The sequence below is a fragment of the Bos indicus x Bos taurus genome, chromosome 17, assembly GCF_003369695.1.
Source record: "Bos indicus x Bos taurus breed Angus x Brahman F1 hybrid chromosome 17, Bos_hybrid_MaternalHap_v2.0, whole genome shotgun sequence".
Lineage (NCBI taxonomy): Eukaryota > Metazoa > Chordata > Mammalia > Artiodactyla > Bovidae > Bos > Bos indicus x Bos taurus.
The window spans coordinates 58,512,404-58,532,250 of record NC_040092.1 but is presented as its reverse complement, the minus strand read 5'-3'; the positions used below and the strand labels follow the sequence as shown (position 1 = coordinate 58,532,250).

General features: G+C 42.2%; 1 protein-coding gene across 1 annotated transcript in view; it reads right to left on the bottom strand.

Moving 5' to 3' along the window:
- The window catches only part of LOC113907807 (FRAS1-related extracellular matrix protein 3-like), a 45,307-nt gene that overhangs the window by 7,356 nt on the left and 18,104 nt on the right, over positions 1-19,847 (bottom strand). The window contains 2 exon segments of the mRNA XM_027567431.1: positions 10,277-10,342; positions 14,240-14,446. Coding sequence (XP_027423232.1) covers positions 14,421-14,446 — 26 coding nt within the window. The 3' untranslated portion in view covers positions 10,277-10,342; positions 14,240-14,420.

Below are 19,847 nucleotides of genomic sequence, written 5' to 3'. Positions count from 1 at the left end.
CTCATCCTCTGTCATCCCCTTCTCCTCCTGCCCCCAATCCCTCCCAGCATCAGAGTATTTTCCAATGAGTCAACTCTTCGCATGAGGTGGCCAAAGAACTGGAGTTTCAGCTTTAGCATCATTCCTTCCAAAGAAATCCCAGGGCTGATCTGCTTCAGAATGGACTGGTTGGATCTCCTTGCAGGCCAAGGGACTCTCAAGAGTCTTCTCCAACACCACAGTTGAAAAGCATCAATTCTTTGGTGCTCAGCCTTCTTCACAGTCCAACTCTCACATCCATACATGACCACAGGAAAAACTATAGCCTTGACTAGATGGACCTTTGTTGGCAAAGTAATGTCTCTGCTTTTGAATATGCTATCTAGGTTGGTCAAAACTTTCCTTCCAAGGAGTAAGCGTCTTTTAATTTCATGGCTGCAATCACCATCTGCAGTGATTTTGGAGCCCAGAAAAATAAAGTCTGACACTGTTTCCACTGTTGCCCCATCTATTTCCCATGAAGTGATGGGACTGGATGCCATGATCTTCGTTTTCTGAATGTTGAGCTTTAAGCCAACTTTTTCACTCTCCACTTTCACTTTCATCAAGAGGCTTTTGAGTTCCTCTTCACTTTCTGCCATAAGGGTGGTGTCATCTACATATATGAGGTTATTGAGATTTCTCCCGGCAATCTTGATTCCAGCTTGTGCTTCTTCCAGTCCAACGTTTCTCATGATGTACTCTGCATATAAGTTAAATAAGCAGGGTGACAATATACAGCCTTCACGTACTCCTTTTCCTATTTGGAACCAGTCTGTTGTTCCATGTCCAGTTCTAACTGTTGCTTCCTGACCTTCATACAGATTTCTCAAGAGGCAGGTCAGGTGGTCTGGTATTCCCATCTCTTGAAGAATTTTCCACAGTTTATTGTGATCCACACAGTCAAAGGCTTTGGCATAGTCAATAAAGCAGAAATAGATGTTTTTCTGGAACTCTCTTGCTTTTTCCATGATCCAGCGGATGTTGGCAATTTGATCTCTGGTTCCTCTGCCTTTTCTAAAACCAGCTTGAACATCAGGAAGTTCACGGTTCACGTATTGCTGAAGCCTGGCTTGGAGAATTTTGAGCATTACTTTACTAGCATGTGAGATGTGTGCAATTGTGCGATAGTTTGAGCATTCTTTGGCATTGCCTTTCTTTGGGATTGGAATGAAAACTGAACTTTTCCAGTCCTGAGGCCACGGCTGAGTTTTCCAAGTTTGCTTGCATATTGAGTGCAGCACTTTCACAGCATCATCTTTCAGGATTTGAAATAGCTCAACTGGAATTCTATCACCTCCACTAGCTTTGTTCATAGTGATGCTTTCTAAGGCCCACTTGACTTCACATTCCAGGATGTCTGGCTCTAGGTCAGTGATCACATCATCGTGATTATCTGGGTCGTGAAGATTTTTTTGTATAGTTCTTCCGTGTATTCTTGCCACCTCTTCTGAAGTGTTTGAACCAGACTTTCATTTGGAGAAGATCATTGTCTATGGCACGAAGGAGGATGTAGGAAAAAAAAAAAAGAACAAGCCAAAAAACCATGGCCTGAGCTCTTCATAAGACGATCCCATCTTGTGTTCAGTACTGGTCAAGATAAGTCGTTTTGCAAATAGGCTGCTCCTCCTTACAGAGGGTCCTTACCACTTGTCAGCACAGCCTTTGGTAGGGAAGGCCTGTGGACTAAGACCTTCAAGGACAGGAAATTGCAGCAAGTTGTAAAAAGAATATGCCACAGAGCCGGCGGTAAGATCTCACACCTCTAAAAACTGGCACTTTCAAGCCTCTCATTTTAAGCAAAGTCAGAGAAGAGGAACATGGTGTTCGCCAGGGATAATCAGTTCGGTGTAACTTTTTGCTATCCAAATAAGAAAATGCTTAGGGAGAGACAGCTCATTAAAATTAATTTGAACTTTAGCAAAGCAATTTTAACAGTCTAGCCTGAACCTCTTATGGGCTGGATTCCAGGAGGCATTTCTTTCCTGCCTTTTTTTCCCCTCTTTTGCTCTAGGCCCTTCCCTTTCTGTTACTTGTTGTTCAGTCGCTCAGTTGCGTCTCTGTCCTCTGTGCTCAGACTCTGTGCGACCCCATGGACTGCAGCACTCCAGGCTTCCCTGTCCTTCACTGTCTCCAGGAGTTTGCTCAAACTCATGTTCATTGAGTCAGTGATGCCACCCGACCATCTCATCCTCTGCTGCCCACTTCTTCCGCCTTCTATCTTTCCCAGCATCAGGGTCTTTTCCTGTTTGCCTTATTTGTTGACTCAAAGTCAATCTCAATTTTGTCCTAATTAATTCAGAATATACTTTTACATTTTACCTTCAAGTCCCTTGGAACAGTTAACCTAACTTGCTTATTTTACAGATAATAAATTTGAAAATTAAATGATTGGCTCAGTTTAACAAAGTAGGTAAGGAACAAAACCGAGACCGAATTCTGCTGTTTTCCAATAATATTCCTACTTCACAGATCTCCACCTGGTTGAGATCTTGTCAGCAGGATTTCTTCGATGTTTTAGCATATTAGCTGGTGAACATTGGGATGCATTGTACACACAAAAATGACAACTAAGTTCCTTGAAATTCCCAGATACCCTAAGGGCTAGAATTGATAGAATAATCACGTAGTCTTCATTTTGATGATTTGTTCACACCAATTTATTGTATTACTTCCTTTATACCTCTTAGACTTCCATGTCCTCTTGTTAGAGCCTCTAAGAAAAACTGTTTTCTGCTCTAGCAATATTGACCTGAGGGTCTTTTCCTTAACCCTTTTACTTCTTTTTCAGGAACATATCCAGACTATACCTGAAAAATTCCACTCTGTCTCCAAGAGAAGCACTTTTACCTCGAGGCATAATGGAAGATGTGTCCAGTGTCACACTACCTAAGGAACACATGGGTCTTGGACCAACAGGGCACAGTTCCTGAGCTTCACTGGGCTCCAAAGACTTACTCTGAAGCCTCACCCTCCGCCTGCTTGCACTGAGTCACTGGCTGAAACTTGAAGGATGGATAGAGTTTTAGGCGGAAATGTGGACGAGGTCAAATTAAGGTGAAGAAGTGACCTTAAAATGGGCTAAAATATGAAGAAAGAGAATACAGTGTGCATTTACGTGGGCGTTAGAGGGCAGCCAGTAGGCAAAGATGGCAAACCTCTCAGACTGACACGAGTTTCATGTTCAAGTGGCAAATTAGTGCAAACGGGAATAAAAGGGTAGGTTTAGCAAGGCCTCAAACTCCTAGCTTAAAAAAATTTTTATAGTGCCCAAATACTAAAATGACATTTGCTCTGGCACTTTGCACAAAGTATGTATTTGTTACTTGGACTGAATCACTTAATTTTAGGTTTCAGAGGCAGGAATGAATGAATGAATATGCCACCCAGAATCTTAAATATTCCAAATTTGTGTGGTGGTATCATCTCATACTTGCATAACATCTGAATTGTTCCAGAACATTCATCTCTTTTGTCTTGTATTGTCATGGCTCTGACCTCACAGTTGTTCAGAAAAACTCTACCAGCCCGAGATGTCTGGGTATTGCAGGAGGGAGCACGACAGTGCGGGAGAGGTGGGTTGACTCGTGGGTTAGAGACACAGTCGGGCATGGAGATCTAGTCTCCCAGCTCTCTGCACTATGCTCTAACTGGTAGGCACACAGCTCTCCCAAACAACTGACTTTCTAACATGGAATGTCATTAGAAAGAATATAAAATGCAATGTTGGACCAACACCCTGTAGTTTTGCTCTCTGCCCAAATTTCTAGCTGCTGAGCTCCTGTCATGAAGTGATAAAGTCATCTCATGCAGTCGTTGGTTTTAGCTTGGTTCCCTCCTGCCTTGCAACTGATAGAAGTCTTATCTCAGCAAAGCAAACTCTTACAAGGATACACCCCACCTATGAAAGGCCTTCAATAGTTTCCAAGTCAGAAAGTGACATTTTCTAAGTGTTAGACTTTTCTGGCACTGGGATGACCAGGAAAACTGATCGGTAATGTATTTGTGAAAATTCTGAACAGCTTATTTGTGGTAAAACTGGGAAAAACTCACATTTGCTGGCTTCCAACTCAATGCCTTTTCTTCCAGACCTTATTATTTTTTTACAGAATGGACAGGACTCTTCCTTATTCCAAAAGATATTTGAAGAAAGCTATTGCCATGAAGCAATATTTTAAAAGAAATACTCAGTTTTGCCCTTGAACCAAAGGGTTGACAACATCAATCTGATCAAGTTGTGATAATATAGTTAGATGTCCCTTTTGTCTGCTGTTGTTCACTTTTATTTTTTTGGAGAGATTTAGTAAGTCAAAGTAGCTAGTTACAATTTAGAAAAATTGAACTTTCTAAAGGATAAAACGAGATGCCAGTCCAGGTTCGATGCACGATACTGGATGCTTGGGGCTAGTGCACTGGGACGACCCAGAGGGATGGTATGGGGAGGGAGGAGGGAGGAGGGTTCAGGATGGGGAACACATGTATACCTGTGGTGGATTCATTTTGATATTTGGCAAAACTAATACAATTATGTAAAGTTTAAAAAAAAAAAAGTTGATGGGATAACATTTGCACTTAAGTGTTTTGAATAGCCCTCGAAATTTTGTGTGAAGTCTCTGGTTAATGACTCTTAGAGAGCATGTCCACTGGTGCAATCAGTGGACCGGATGTCAAATGCAATGACCCAGTGTCTGCTCACCTACAGAGTGGCCTGCTTGGACAGTTCCCAGCAGCGAATGGGTCACAACTCTGTCTTCCCCAGCTTGGTAGAGAACAGCTCCTCACTAAGTCTGCCTTGAAGCTATTATTGCCTTGGAGGACAGTGGTTTCCCTGACAGAACTTCATAGCCTGGCTCTGTCAGTCTATGTCCTGCCCAGATTCTAGTCACTCTCACTGTTCCGAACTATTACTGAACCAGCCAGTGAGAGAGAAAAACCAGCCTATAATCCCAGCCACTGTGCGTTCTTTAGCCTGAACGGATAGAAAGCAAGGGATGTTTCTGTTCATTGCCCCAGGGAGAAAGGAGATCAGGATTCAGGCCCCGGGTTTGCCATCAAGGGGTGGAAGACCTGAGTAAGTCACCGAATTTTCTAAGCCTCCATGTCTCACTTATAAAATGCGAGTAAATGGCAGGGGTCCCCAAACTCTGGGATCTAATGTCTAATGATCTGAGGTGGGGCTAATGTAATAATAATAATAATAGAAATTAAGTGCACAATAAATGTCATGCAATTGAATCATCCCAAAACCACCCCTCCCACTCCTGGTCTATGGAATTGGTTGTCCATGAAACTGGTTCCCAGTGCCAAAAAGGTTGGGGACTGCTACCTAAGGTACTCCATTATTCCAAAATCATAGACATTTGCATGTCTGAGACAGTAATATTCATAACAAACAAATTGTGCATTAACTACATTCTAGGCATTTTCTCTTCAAAACAATTACCTGAGAGTATATTATTATGTATTAATTTATTATGTGTAGAGGAAAAAAAAACCAAAGATCAGAAACATCGCTTAACTTGTCTAAGATCATAAAGCTGATAAATGGTGGAGGTGGCGTTTCATTTCCCACCTATTTGACTGCAGAACTCTCTGCCAAGTTCTGCCATGATCTATGCAAAATAAAAAGGTTGAGAGCACCAAATAAGTGTCATTAAAAGAAGATGAAACTCTCACCAAGTTATGTAACTAACTCTCAAGTAAGCCATCCCTTCTAGTAAATCAGGGCTAACTGAAAAGATGCAAAACCAATAATTTCTGTTGTGCAGAAGCTGAGGGTGGGAGGGTTAGTCCCTTAACATAGAGGTAGAATGATATCCAGTGTCATATCCAGCTTATGGAAGGACAGGTATTTCTGGTTGGTAACAATTTATAACCTGAAATTTCATTTTTTTCCTGCTAAATATCTTCCAGTCCAGTTACTCTTGCTTTACCATGAATCCTCGGAATTAAAGAAGATTTCACGTATTTTAGATATGCCAGCTTTACTTTAAGATATGGGCATTTGTGTAGCTAAACTCCCTAAACATATTAGATATGGGATTAAAGAAGTTAGACTGGATGAGAAAAATTCTAATTAAAAAATTAAAGTTCTCACAGCACTGATACTTCTCATGCCTGGCTGGACAATAAAGAATGGGAAAATAGAAACTAGATCAGTATGCTCACTCTTGATGCTGTGTATTAGAATCATCTGTGTATTCAGACATTGGAGTCTAATGCACTGCCTGCAGCAAGAATATTGCTCCAGACTAGATAAACATGTAGAAACATCATTTTCCTAATCATTAGGACTATGTCTTACATTTTCAAAGGTTCTAATACCAGTTGCTGCTGCTGCTGCTAAGTTGTTTCAGTCGTGTCCGACTCTGTGTGACCCCATAAATGGCAGCCCACCAGGCTTCCCCGTCCCTGGGATACTCCAGGCAAAAACACTGGAGTGGGGTGCCATTTCCTTCTCTAATGCATGAAAATGAAAAGTGAAAGTGAAGTCACTCAGTCGTGTCTGACCCTCAGTGACCCCACGGACTGCAGCCCACCAGGCTCCTCCATCCATGGGATTTTCCAGGCAAGAGTACTGGAGTGGGGTGCCATTGCCTTCTCCGTCTATAATCAGTAGTCCCCAATCTTTCAGGCACCAGGGACCAGTTTCATGGAAGACAATTTTCCCGTGGACTAACGCTGGGAGAAGAGGGTTTGGGGATGAATCACCCACATTACACTCATTGTGCACGTTGTTTCTGTTATGACTACACTGAGATTAACCTCTACTAATGATAGTCTCCGTTTGCACCGCAGATCGTCAGGCGTTAGGTTCTCATAAGGAGCACACACCTGGTACCTTCCATGTGCAGATCACAGCAGGGTCCATGCTCCTGTGAGAATCTAAAGCTGCTGCTGATCTGACAGGAGGCGGAGCTCAGGGGGCGATGTGAGCGATGGGGACGCTATACATACAGATGATGCTTTGCTCACTCCTGCTATGTGGCCCGGTTCCTGACAAGGGTTGGGGACCCCTGTCTTACATCACCCTTATCTTGTGTTGAATAGATTTATAAAGCAATTGGATATTAGCCTGATTCGCTTGAGAAGAGTTGGATGTGACTTAGTGACTGAGCGACTTAGCGACTTAGCGACTGAGACTGTGTCTCCTGGTCAGACACAACGCCATTTTCCTGGTCCAGCTTCCCAGTTGCCTTGATCAGATGCACTATGTTCACCTTCTGTGCTCTGGATTTATTTTCTTTCCTTTTGACTTTTAAATATCATCATGACTGAGAAATAAGTAGCAATATCAAAGGGAGAGCCCTCGAGAAAAAGATCACTTAGCCCAGATTAAAATGAGCAAAAGGTTACCATCATAGTCATAAAATTAGGGTTCATTAGCTGTACCAATGGCACCCCACTCCAGTACTCTTGCCTGGAAAATCCCATGGACAGAGGAGTCTTGTAGGCTGCAGTCCATGAGGTCGCTAAGAGTCGGACATGACTGAGCAACTTACTTTCACGTTTCACTTTCATACATTGGAGAAGGAAATGGTAACCCACTCCAGTGATCTTGCCTGGAGAATCCCAGGGACAGCAGAGCCTGGTGGGGTGCTGTCTATGGGGTCGCACATAGTTGGACACAACTGAAGTGACTTAGCAGCAGCAGCTGTACCAAAAGGAGAAGACAAACTAGGAGCCTTTATATAGGCTTCACTTTAGCGAAAGCATGAGTAGAACATTAAGTGACAATGTTGCAAGAGTATGGAAGAGCCAGGACTTCCCTGACAGTTCAGTGGTTAAGACTCTTCACTTTCAATGCAGGAGGTGTGAATTTGACCCTTGGTCTAAGAATTAGGATCCCACATGCCAAATGGTGCAACCAAAAAGAAAAAAACAGTTAAAAAGGAAAAAAGAATAAGATAGGGCCAAGCTCAGAACATCAACGTGGATGAGGAATAAGCAGTTTCATGTGTGGATGAAATTCACAGTCTCTAGAGCCTGAATGCCTGGTTTCAAACTAATTTCACTAGTTATTAGCTGAGACCTTGGGCAGCAGACTTATACTCTATACTTTTGGTTCATAATTTACAGAATGAGGATAATAATTGTCAATCAGGCAGAGTTACTGGCTAGTTAAATGAATTAAGTATACACAGATATATAAAGGTTTACACAAATAGAAAAATTGGTCTTAAAATTCATATGGAATTTGTAGGGACCCCAAATAGCCAAAATCATCTTGAAAAAGTACAGAGATGGATGACTTACATTGCATCATTTCAAAACTTACTACAAAGCAATGGTAGTCAGAACAGCATGGTGCTGCCCTAAGGATCAATGGAATAGAATTGAGAGTCTAGAAATTAACTCCTATATCTGTGTAACTGGCTTTCATCAAGGGTATTAAGACCACTAAATAAGGAAAGAATAGTCTGATCAAAATATCAAGGAAGACAAGGCTCTAGACACGCTGAGGTCGGAACTCTCCTCCTTCACTATGTACTGGAGGTTGGTATGGTGCTTGGGAACCAAGAAAAGAATGTACAGTGTTTTGTGGCTTGGGGCTTTTAGTATATTTGGAGTCATTTGCTTTTCTGAGACTGACATGGTCAGAACATTGCCCGACTCCCAAGGTGTGGTAGAAGTCTCTCCATGAATTCCTTCCTAAGATTCTATACGCTGCCACTGTCCCACGACTCTTAGCAAGTAGAGTGTGGCAGCTGGGGACTTGTGGGTGAGTTACTGTATCATAGAAGAAACAAGTCCTACAAGAAAACAGAAAATGGGCCTTTTCCAAAGAAAATGTATATATGGCCAACAGACACATGAAAAGATGTTCAACATGGCTAATCATCAGAGAAATGTAAATCATAGACACAGTGAGATATTACCTCACATCTGTCAGAATGACTATCAAAAAAATCTACAAAAGTTGGCGAGGATGTAGAGAAAACAACCCTTGTATACTGCTGGTGAGAATGGTAATTGGTGAAGCCATAATGGAAACTACTATGGAAATTGCTCCAAAAATTAAAAATAGAGCTACCATAGGATCCAGCAATTCCATTCCTCAGTATATACGCAAAGAAAATGAAAACACTAACTCCAAAAAATGCATGAACTGCAATGTTCTTAGCAGCATTGTTTACAATAGCCAAGGTATGAAAGCAAGCGAAGAGTCCATCAGCAGATGAGAGGATAGAGAAGATGTATAACACACACACACACACACAGAGACACACACACTCACAGACACACAGACACACACAGACACAAATAGACACACACACAGAGACACACACAGACACACACTCAGACACACACACACTGATACACACAGGAATATTATTCAGCTGCAAAAAAGAATGAAACTCTGCCATTTGCAACAACATGGATGGGCCTAAAAGGTATTATACTTAGTGAAATAAGTCAGAGGAAGACAAATATTTTATATCACTTATATGTGGAATCAAAAAAATAACATAAATGACTATAACAAAACAGAAATAGATTCCCAGGTACAGAGAAGAAACTAGTGGTTACCAATAGGGAGTGGGGGGCGGGAAGGGCAAAATAGGGATAAGGGATTAAGAGGTATGAACTATTATGTATAATATAATTTAGCTAAAAGGATATATTGTAGAGAACAAGGAATATAGTCAATGTTGCATAAAAGTCTAAATGCAGCAGAATCAATACAAATTTTGAATCACTATCTTGTACACTTGACTACTATATAACACTGTAAATCAACTATATTTCAATTAAAAGAAACAGCAAATGGGAAAATATTAGCCCTGGGTTACCTCGTATGTCTACTGTCAGTTCTTGTGCTTCTCTCTATCAGATCCCGGAAATCAGTTTCCGTATCCATCACAACCAAGTTTCTTTGAGCAGTAAATAAGGACATGAAATGAGCGTGCTGATGTCCAGGTTTGTCTCTGTTAGTGTTTGTCACTGTTGGTTAATGACAGACACAGCTTAGAAAGCACAGGTTGTATGTGTTTGGCTTAATTTGAAAAAATTTAAACCTTTTTCTAATTATATTTTATGATTCATTTCACAGAGAATTTAGAAAGCATTAAAAAGCAGAAAAAAATTACCCCAATTCCAATAGCCAGAGTTAACCCTGAAATGTTTCTTTTTAGTGTTGTTGCTTTAATTTGACTTGTGTGTCATAAAAAACCACACAGATAGGTGCTTATTAAATACACAGATATGATACTAGGGCTGGAAATCTATTACCTGTCTGCTTTGGTTGGTAACTTACCTGGCAAACGAGTAGTGTTACTTGCCCCTGGAGCCTGTGTTGCAACCGGTTTTGTGAAAATATAACCTATAAAGACATTTGGGAAAATTATCTAAAATGTGCTTCCCTAATACGTTCATAGATGTTTTCAGTCATCCTCTAGAGACCAAAATAGAGAGAAATTCATCCCAATGATGTTAAATCCAACTTCCCAATTTGAAACCAGTGCAAGTTGATTTTGAGATACTGTGCCTCCTTCCCCATCTTAGAAATCCTTCTCCAGGGTTTCAGAGTGAGAGTGTTCATTTCTTTCTAAAAACCCAACTTCACACCAAGCTAGAGATTTAGAGATTTGGAAACTAGCCTATGGATCATCTCAAGCTGACCTTTGAGGCATCACTGAAGATTAGAGATGAAAAGGATTTTGATGCCATCTAGTCTGTGTTTTATTTGATAGGCAGGACGAAAATGAGACCCATGCGAGTCAATCAGTTCTCCACACTTAAACTGGTCTGCAACAAAATTCCGATCATTTGTTGTTTCTGCAACTACTATTAACTGAGAGCCTAGTACATGCCTGGCAGGCTTCCCTGGTGGCTCAGATGGTAAAGAATCTGCCTGCAATACAGGAGACGCAGGTTCGATCCCTGGGTCAGGAAGATGTCATGGAGAAGGGATGGCAACCTACTCCAGTATTCTTGGCTGGAATATTCCATGGACAGAGGAGTCTGGTATGCTACAGTCCATGGGATCACATGGATGAAACTGAGAGACTAAGCACATATGTAAGCCTAGCAGAGTGTGGGAGACAAAAATGAAGACACAGATTTGGCTTTTAAGAAATTTAGAGTGCTGTGTCCCTGAATCCCAGTTCAGAACTCAGTCCTGTAACAGTTAAATTGAGAGAAACGTTCTCTTCCTAGATTACTGAAGGAAAAGGAGAAGTCTTGCTTCTTTGCTGAGTCATTCTAACGGTGTGCCTGCAGGCGTGTGTGGTGAGATGCACACAGATCACCAAGGCCTATGGACCCAGAGCTCTCTCCAAGTGCTGTTTAGCATCAGGACCCTATACTCAAATCAGAGCTTCGGCTTTTCCTTGAACACACTCTGCCTTCTTCTGCCTCAGAATTTTCTTCCTTCATCTCCTTTCTACCTCCACCACCCTCCCGAGATTTTGCAAGTGTGGCCTCTTATTGTTCAACTTTCATCAGAAACATCACAACTCAGAGAAAAAGGTCCTGATACCCTTCTCTACGTTGGCCTTCTGCATTATGTCCACCACCTTCCCTGGTTTATTTCTGGGTGCTATTTTCACTCTTTTTTATTTCAATACTTGTTCTGCTGAATGCCTCTGTTCCCTCCCTCTCCCTGCCCCCACCCGCCCTGAACATGAACTCAGGAGCTCATTCGTGGCACTGTCGTGACCTTGGGGTGCCTCATGCATAATTACTGAATGCACAAATGAGTGAAGGAATTGAGGGATTGGGAATCAAATCATAGAAAAGAAACTTACTCTCCACAGGAGGATGACCTCTGATACACTTAGAAATACCGGCTTTATCCTCTAGATTACTGGAGAAAGCAAACAAACTCTTTTTAGCCCCATTTCCTCACACTTCTCATGTTCTCTTCATCTAATGAGTAAGGGTGGTGGCAATCATTTCCAGTACCTTCGTATTATTCTCTAAAGTAGTCACATCAAGAGAGTTTCTTTGGAGGATTCCTGAAATGCAAAGCTGATGACAGCCTTGGCACTGGATACCAAGGCAGTCTTTGGAGTCACTTAAACTTGCTGACCTCATGAAGTCTCATTAAGGCTTTAACTCACTCTGCCTGAGCATTTGTAGCATGAATTTCTTTCTTTTCCAGGAGTCCTTTCCAAAATCGTGTCCCTCCACTTCCCCAAATGGGTAACGTGTCTACTTCGGGACAGTAACCCCACTCTGCCCTCTGGAACCACACTGTGAATACCTCTGGTCTCCTCTGTGTGAAACCTTTACATATATTTGAATATATTTAAATATTATGTTATATTTCTGCCATGTATTTCCTTTTCCTCAAGCTACCTGTTTTTATTCTTTGCTATTTAGAAAAATTCAAGTAACTCTGTGCGTGCATGCTAAATCCCTTCAGTTGTGTTCAACTCTGCAACCGTATGGACTGAAGCCCACTAGGCTCCTCTGTCCATGGGATTCTCCAGGCAAGGATCCTGGAGTGGGTTGCCATGCCCTCCTCCAGGGGAATCTTCCCAACGCAGGGATCAAACCCGTGTCTCTCAGGTCTCTTGCTTTGGCATGAGGATTCTTTACCACTAGTGCCACCAGCGTGGGTGCTAAGTCGCTTCAGTCGAGTCCGACTCTTTGCGACACTGTGGACTGTAGCTAGCCAGGCTTCTCTGTCCATGGGATTCTCCAGGCCAGAATACTGGAGTGGGCTCCCATTTCCTTCTCCAGGAAGATAACTCTGCTAGTCTTCTGTTTCCTGGAATTGCCCCCTTCTCCTTCACTTCTCAGAAGTCACCATCCTATACCCAGGTTTGTTTCCTAGGTTATAATTGTTAGCATAGCTAAATACCTCTTCACTACTGCCAGACGCTGGAGGAAGGACATTACGGTAATGACTTTGTTTAGTCCTTAGGCGACTACTCGTTGACAGCAGTAGGCAGGTACCAATATTGCCTGTATTTCTCAGATAAGAACACTGAGGCTGAGGGAGGGAAAGGAACTTGCCTTAATGCTCCCCGGTTTTCAGATGTGAAGCCAGGTTTGAAACTTTCATATCTGTGCTTTAACCATTACACACTTTATCCCCTAGTGCAGGGTCAGGCGAAAAGGTTGTTCAGATATTCTCATAACATGAACGAGTGAATTTTTTAGCCAACCTAATATCTAAGAAATTCCTGAATCCCTACTCCAATTCCTAGAGTGCTCAGTTGATTCTTGAGACTCTCTGTAAACTCAAATTACAACCACGTCTGATGGGGCTAAATACATTTCAAATAATTGCCTGCTCCTTATCTAGGTGCTGGGCACTAGTATTTCTGACACATAAACGCTGTATTTGAGAAGAACTTTTAATCTTAACACTCTCAGGAAGAGGCCAAAAATAATGCTAATTTGATACTACTTCATAATACGCCTATGTTACTTTTTATTTTAATGAATTGATTTCCATTTCTGTCTAAACCACACAATCCCTCAGCCAATAAGAGTTCTTTCTTCCTTTCCTTTTTCCCCCCCTGTATCACATCTCAGTAACAGACCACAAAATGGAAAATAATGGCGCCTCAACGGCCGCGCCATGGATTCAGGGTTCATACTTGTGGCTTGTAATTTTGTGGCAGGTGAAGGAGGAAATTATATTTTTGGGGAAAACTTTTTGAAAAATAAGGAACATAGACACACCATGACCTTCATTAATGACTCTAATTTAGAAGTTAAACTCATGAAAATGCCAATAAAGCAACACATTCTTTCACACAGACTTGTTTTTCAGAGTATTTGATTACATTGTTTCAAGGCTGCCTAGGCTTATAATTGAACAGCATACCTCTCATCCAGCCATGGGTAACTTCCCCCACCTTACCAACCCACTCACAATTAAAAAAATCCATCCACCAGACTGGGCTGGGGTCCTGGTGGCTCAGGGGCAAAGAATCTACCTGCCAGTGCAGGAGATGTGGGATCTCCCAGTGCAGATCCCTGGGGCGGGATGATCCCCTGGAGAAGGAAATGGGAACCTACTCCAGTATTCATGCCTGGGAAATCCCATGGACAGAGGAGCCTGGTGGGCTACAGTCCATAGGGTCACAAAAGAGTCAGATGCGACTTAGTGACTAAACAACAAGACTGGGATCTGAATACTACTCATTCAGTTATTCAGTGAGTCAAATAGGACTAAAATGAAATCATTTTTCTTGTATCTATAATCCTATGTCCCATAAAACAGCATCCTGGTAAAAAAAAAAAAAAAAAATCCACCTACCTGACAGTAGTAATACAAAGATCATTTTTCGGTCCATCCTGAGATCGTAAGCTGGCTTCCCAAGGTCAGTGCAAGAAAACCGCCAAGAATGACTGATGTGACATCTGTGGCCTCAGCCTACACATTGTTATCTTTCAGGCTCACATTCTCTAGGCATCAGTTGATAGGCTGGGTGGCATTTTTAAATGATGCAAAGCTGCACACCATCTGTCCATGAAGATATGTGGGTGTCTGCTTAACCAGGATTATTAAAGCCTTCAGTCAAGTCTCCACTTCAGGGAAGTGCATACATGTTACAATTACTTTGCATAAACTCAGTGGGCAGTTCAAGGTAATAGCAGTCAGGAGCCACCCGATTAGACAAATGAGAATGAGACTGTGAAGGCCTGAAATTGGACTTCCCGATGGCTCAGCTGGTAAAGAATCTGCCTGCAATGCAGGAGACCCCAGTTGGATTCCTGGGTTGGGAAGATCTCCTGGAGAAGGGATAGGCTACCCACTCCAGTATTCTTGGGCTTCCCTGGGGGCTCAGATGGTAAAGAATCCTCCCACAATGCCAGAGACTTGGGTTCGATCCCTGGGTTGGGAAGATCCCCTGGAGGAGGGCATGGCAACCCACTCCAGTATTCTTGCCTGGAGAATCCCATGGGCAGAGGAGCCTGGTGGGCTACAGTCCATGAGGTCACAAAGAGTTGGACACGATTGAGTGACTAAATACACACATGCAGGCCTGAGACTAAGGCCTGAATCAGGCTGAGGTAGCCAGGAAAATTGTTTTAATGTGGAGAGTCTTATGGGTCACAGAGAAAATGGCTTCTTACATGAAATAAGTGTTTGAGAACTGGAATTACTATTAGAGTGCTCTGAGGTTTGAAAAACTCTCTAGATCATGGCAAGTCATACAGCAACATAATAATATGATATGCAAGAAATCTTTAATTCACAATAGAATTTGAATGGATTAGCTAGGGCCCACACCGAACCAGTGTGGTGATTTCTCTCCAAACACGCCTCATTATGGAGGCATAGGGTGGATAATTAGGAGATTGGAATTGACATATATAAAATATATAACGAATGGGAACCTACAGGATAGCTCAGAGAACTCTAGTCAATGCTCTAAATGGGAAGGAAAATACAAAAAAAGGGGATATATGTATATGTTTAGCAGATTCACTTTACTGTATAGTGGAGACTGACACAATGCTATGAAACAATTATGTGGTGATGGTCAAGTCACTTAGTTGTGGTCGATATTTTGTGACCGTATGGACGTAGCCCACCAGGCTCCTCTGTTCATGGGATTATCCCAGCAAGAAGACTGGAATGGGTTGCCATTTCCTCCTCCTATAGTTGATTCATTTTAGTGGAGACTAGCAGCCGTGAAATTAAAAGATGCTTACTCCTTGGAAGGAAAGTTATGACCAACCTAGATAGCATATTCAAAAGCAGAGACATTACTTTGCCAACAAAGGTCTGTCTAGTCAAGGCTATGGTTTTTCCAATGGTCATATATCGATGTGAGAGTTGGACTGTGAAGGAAGCTGAGCACCGAAGAATTGATGCTTTTGAACCGTGGTGTTGGAGAAGACTCTTGAGAGTCCCTTGGACTGCAAGGAGATCCAACCAGTCCATCCTAAAGGAAATCTGTCCTGGGTATTCATTGGAAGGACTGATGCTAAAGCTGAAACTCCAATACTTTGGACACCTCATGCGAAGAGTTGACTCATTGGAAAAGACCCTGATGCTGGGAGGGATTGAAGGCAGGAGGAGAAGGGGACGACAGAGGATGAGATGGCTGGATGGCATCACAGACTTGATTGACGTGAGTTTGAGTAAATTCCGGGAGTTGGTGATGGACAGGGAGGCCTGGCGATTCATGGGGTCTCAAAGAGTCGGGCACGACTAAGCAAATGAACTGAACTGAACTGAACACAATATTATGAAAAAAATTACACTCCAGTAAAAATTAATTTAAAAAACCTAAGCCATTTTAGACATGTGTCGATTTCAAATACAAAAGACTTTGTACTAGCAAAAAAAAAAAAAGGAAGCATAAACAAATGAATGATGAGACAATAAATGTGGACACTCAAAATCAAAAAGGATGACCCAAAAAACTCGTTGCAAAGCAGATTAAAATGAGATATATGGTCATTCAAAGAAGATCAGTTTTATAAGGAGGTGGAACAGCAACAACATGAACTAGATCTGAAACAGCCCCAAAGAAGGTGTTTGGATACTCTATCACAAATGGCTAATTCCTCTAAGCACTGTGGAAGTCCTTCCTGCTTGACTCAGAAAATAAATTTGCTAAGTCAACAACTTGTTAAATAGAGTCTATGTCTATTTTTACCCGCACATTTTTATTTTTAGCTGTGCTGGGTCTTTGTTGCTGTGTGGGCTTTTCTCTGGTTGTGGAGAGTGGGGGCTACTCTCTAGCTGTGGTGCTTGGACTTCCCGTTGCAGAGACTTCCCTTGTTGTGAAGCGTGGGCTCTAGGGCACACAGGCTTCAGTAGTTGTGGCTCCTGGGCTCTACAGCACAGGCTCAATAGCTGTGGCAAGCAGGCTTAGTTGTTCCATGGCATGTGGGATCTTCCCAGATCAGGGATCAAACCTGTGCCTTCTGCACTTGTAGGAGGATTTTATCCCACTGAGCCACCAGGGAAGTCCCACTGATGTTTTTTTTGTTTTTTGTTTTTTTTAATATACATTATTTATTTTAATTGGAAGCTAATTACTTCACAATATTGTATTGGTTTTGCCATACATCAACATGAACCTGCCACGGATGTACACGTGTTCCCTATAGTGAACCCCCCTCTCACCTCCCTCCCCATACCATCCCTCTGGGTCATCCCAGTGCACCAGCCCCGAGCACCCTGTATCATGCATCGAACCTGAACTGGCGATTCATTTCACATATGATAATATACATGGTTCAATGCCATTCTCCCAAATCATCCCACCCTCGCCCTCTCCCACAGAGTCCAAAAGACTGTTCTATACATCTGTGTCTCTTTTGCTGTCTCGCATACAGGGTTATCACCACATGTGGTTTTAAAGAAAACTATTGATGAAACTGATATTTGCAGCTTCAGGAAATGGAGCCACTGCACACAATTTATTTACTGGGGAAAAGATGGAGATAGATATCCGTTGACATCCCAAGATCCCTGAAAGTGGGGGATAGAGGAAGTGTTGAGATGCAGACATGGAGGAGGCTGAGGGGCACAAAGGGGCCCCTGAGGACCAGTGCGAAGTCCGAAAGCCCCAGAATCCTGGAGCCCCTCTGAAGGCCCCACCAATGCACGTGAGACAACTGCAGCAAGGTTTATGATAAACCAGCATAACCAACCTTCAGCAAAACAGTAACCTGCTTAAATTCACTGTTTGCTGCCAGGGTAATACCAGGTTGGGCTGCAGAACTTTTTCTCAACAGATAACCAAGTCAAAGAGACCTGAGGGGGAATTAATATGAGCAATAAAGATTATTTCAGATAGACATTTACAAGAGGAAAGCAATTAACATGAGCCTTAAAATGCTTATTTCCTTTTGAAAATGGGTATATAAATGAGCAGCTATCCCACAGGAGACTAGTAAGCAGCTATTAAAATGTTTTCAAAATAGTTGATATGGAGACTCAGGATAAAATAGAGAAGTGGAAAACAGCCACCTCAAAAACTGAATACACAGAAATAAAATCCTGCTTGATTCTTTTCTGCTTGATGCTGTGTGTGAAGTATATGACCACACAGCATTTGTAACATAAAGCAGGCAAAATCAGGGTAATATCACGTTGTCATTTTACAGGGGAAAGTAGAGTTCAGTTCAGTCGCTCAGTTGTGTCCAACTCTTTGCGATCCCATGAACTGCAGCATGCAAGGCCTCCCTGTCCATCACCAACTCCCAGAGTCCACCCAAACCCATGTCCATCCCATCTCATCCTCTGTTGTCCCCTTCTCCTCCTGCCCTCAATCTTTCCCAGCATCAGGGTCTTTTCACATGAGTCAGTTCTTCTCATTAGGTGGCCAAAGTATTGGAGTTTCAGCTTCAACGTCAGTCCTTCCAATGAATATTCACGACTGATCTCCTTTAGGATGGACTGGTTGGGTGTCCTTGCAGTCCAGGGGACTCTCAAGAGTCTTCTCCAACATCATAGTTCAAAAGCATCAATTCTTTGGCGCTCAGCTTTCTTCACAGTCCAACTCTCACATCCATACATGACCACAGGAAAAACCATAGCCTTGTCCAAACGGATCTTTGTTGGCAAAGTAATGTCTCTGATTTTTAATGTGCTGTCTAGGTTGGTCATAACTTTGCTTCCAAGGAGTAAGGATCTTTTAATTTCATTGCTGCAATCACCATCTGCAGTGATTTTGGAGCCCAGAAAAATAAAGTCAGCCACTGTTTCCACTGTTTCCCCATCTATCTGCCATGAAGTGATGGGACCAGACGCCGTGATCTTAGTTTTCTGAATGTTCAGCTTTAGGCCAACTTTTTCACTCTCCTCTTTCACTTTCATCAAGAGGCTCTTTAGTTCTTCACTTTCTGCCATAAGGGTGGTATCATCTGCATATCTGAGGTTATTGATATTTCTACTGGCAGTCTTAATTCCAGCTTGTGCTTCCTCCAGCCCAGTGTTTCTCATGATGTACTCTGCATATAAGTTAAATCAGCAGTGTGACAATATACGGACAACTAACCAATCTGATCGAATGGACCACAGCCTTGTCTAACTCAATGAAACTAAGCCATGCCATGTGGGACCACCCAAGACGGACGGGTCATGGTGGAGAGGTCTGACAGAGTGTGGTCCACTGGAGAAGGGAGTGGCAAATCACTTAGTATTCTTGCCGAGAGAACCCTATGAACAGGGGAAGGTGATAGTCCTCCAATACAGTGTTGGGAAGGTAGCTCCCAACTGGTAACACAGAGTCTAGCTAAAGATATATAACTTAAAATAAAAATGATGATCAGATTATATACTGCTGTTTCTAAAATGTTTAAGGTAATTGAAATGCCTATTTTGATTCTGAAAGGAGTATATTAGCTAGTGGTTACCAGTGGGGAGAGGGAAGAGGGAACGGCAATATGGGGATACGAGAATAAGAGGTACAAGCTGTCATGTATAAAATGAGCTGCAAGGATATATTATTCTACAGGGCTTCCCTGCAGGCTCAGACAGTAAAGAATCTGCCTATAGTGCAGGAGACCTGGGTTTGACTTGTGAGTTGGGAAGATCCCCTGTAGAAGGGAATGGCAACCCACTGCAGTATTCGGCCTGGAGAATCCCATGGACAGAGGAACCTGGCGGGCTACAGTCCATGGTGTCATAGAGAGTCGGACACGACTGAACAACTAAGTACAGCACATATATTGTACAGCACACAGGGAATGTAGCCATATTTTATAACAACTATAAATGGAGTATAACTTTTAAAAGTTGTGAATCATTATATTGTACACCTAGAACAAATAATAATGCACAGTAACTATACTTCAATTAAATTTTTTTTATCAGAAAGAAAATCAAAATCAGAAAGAAAATAAAATAAAATTGATGGTTCTAGTTCCAAGGCATTTAAAACTCACAAAACAAAATT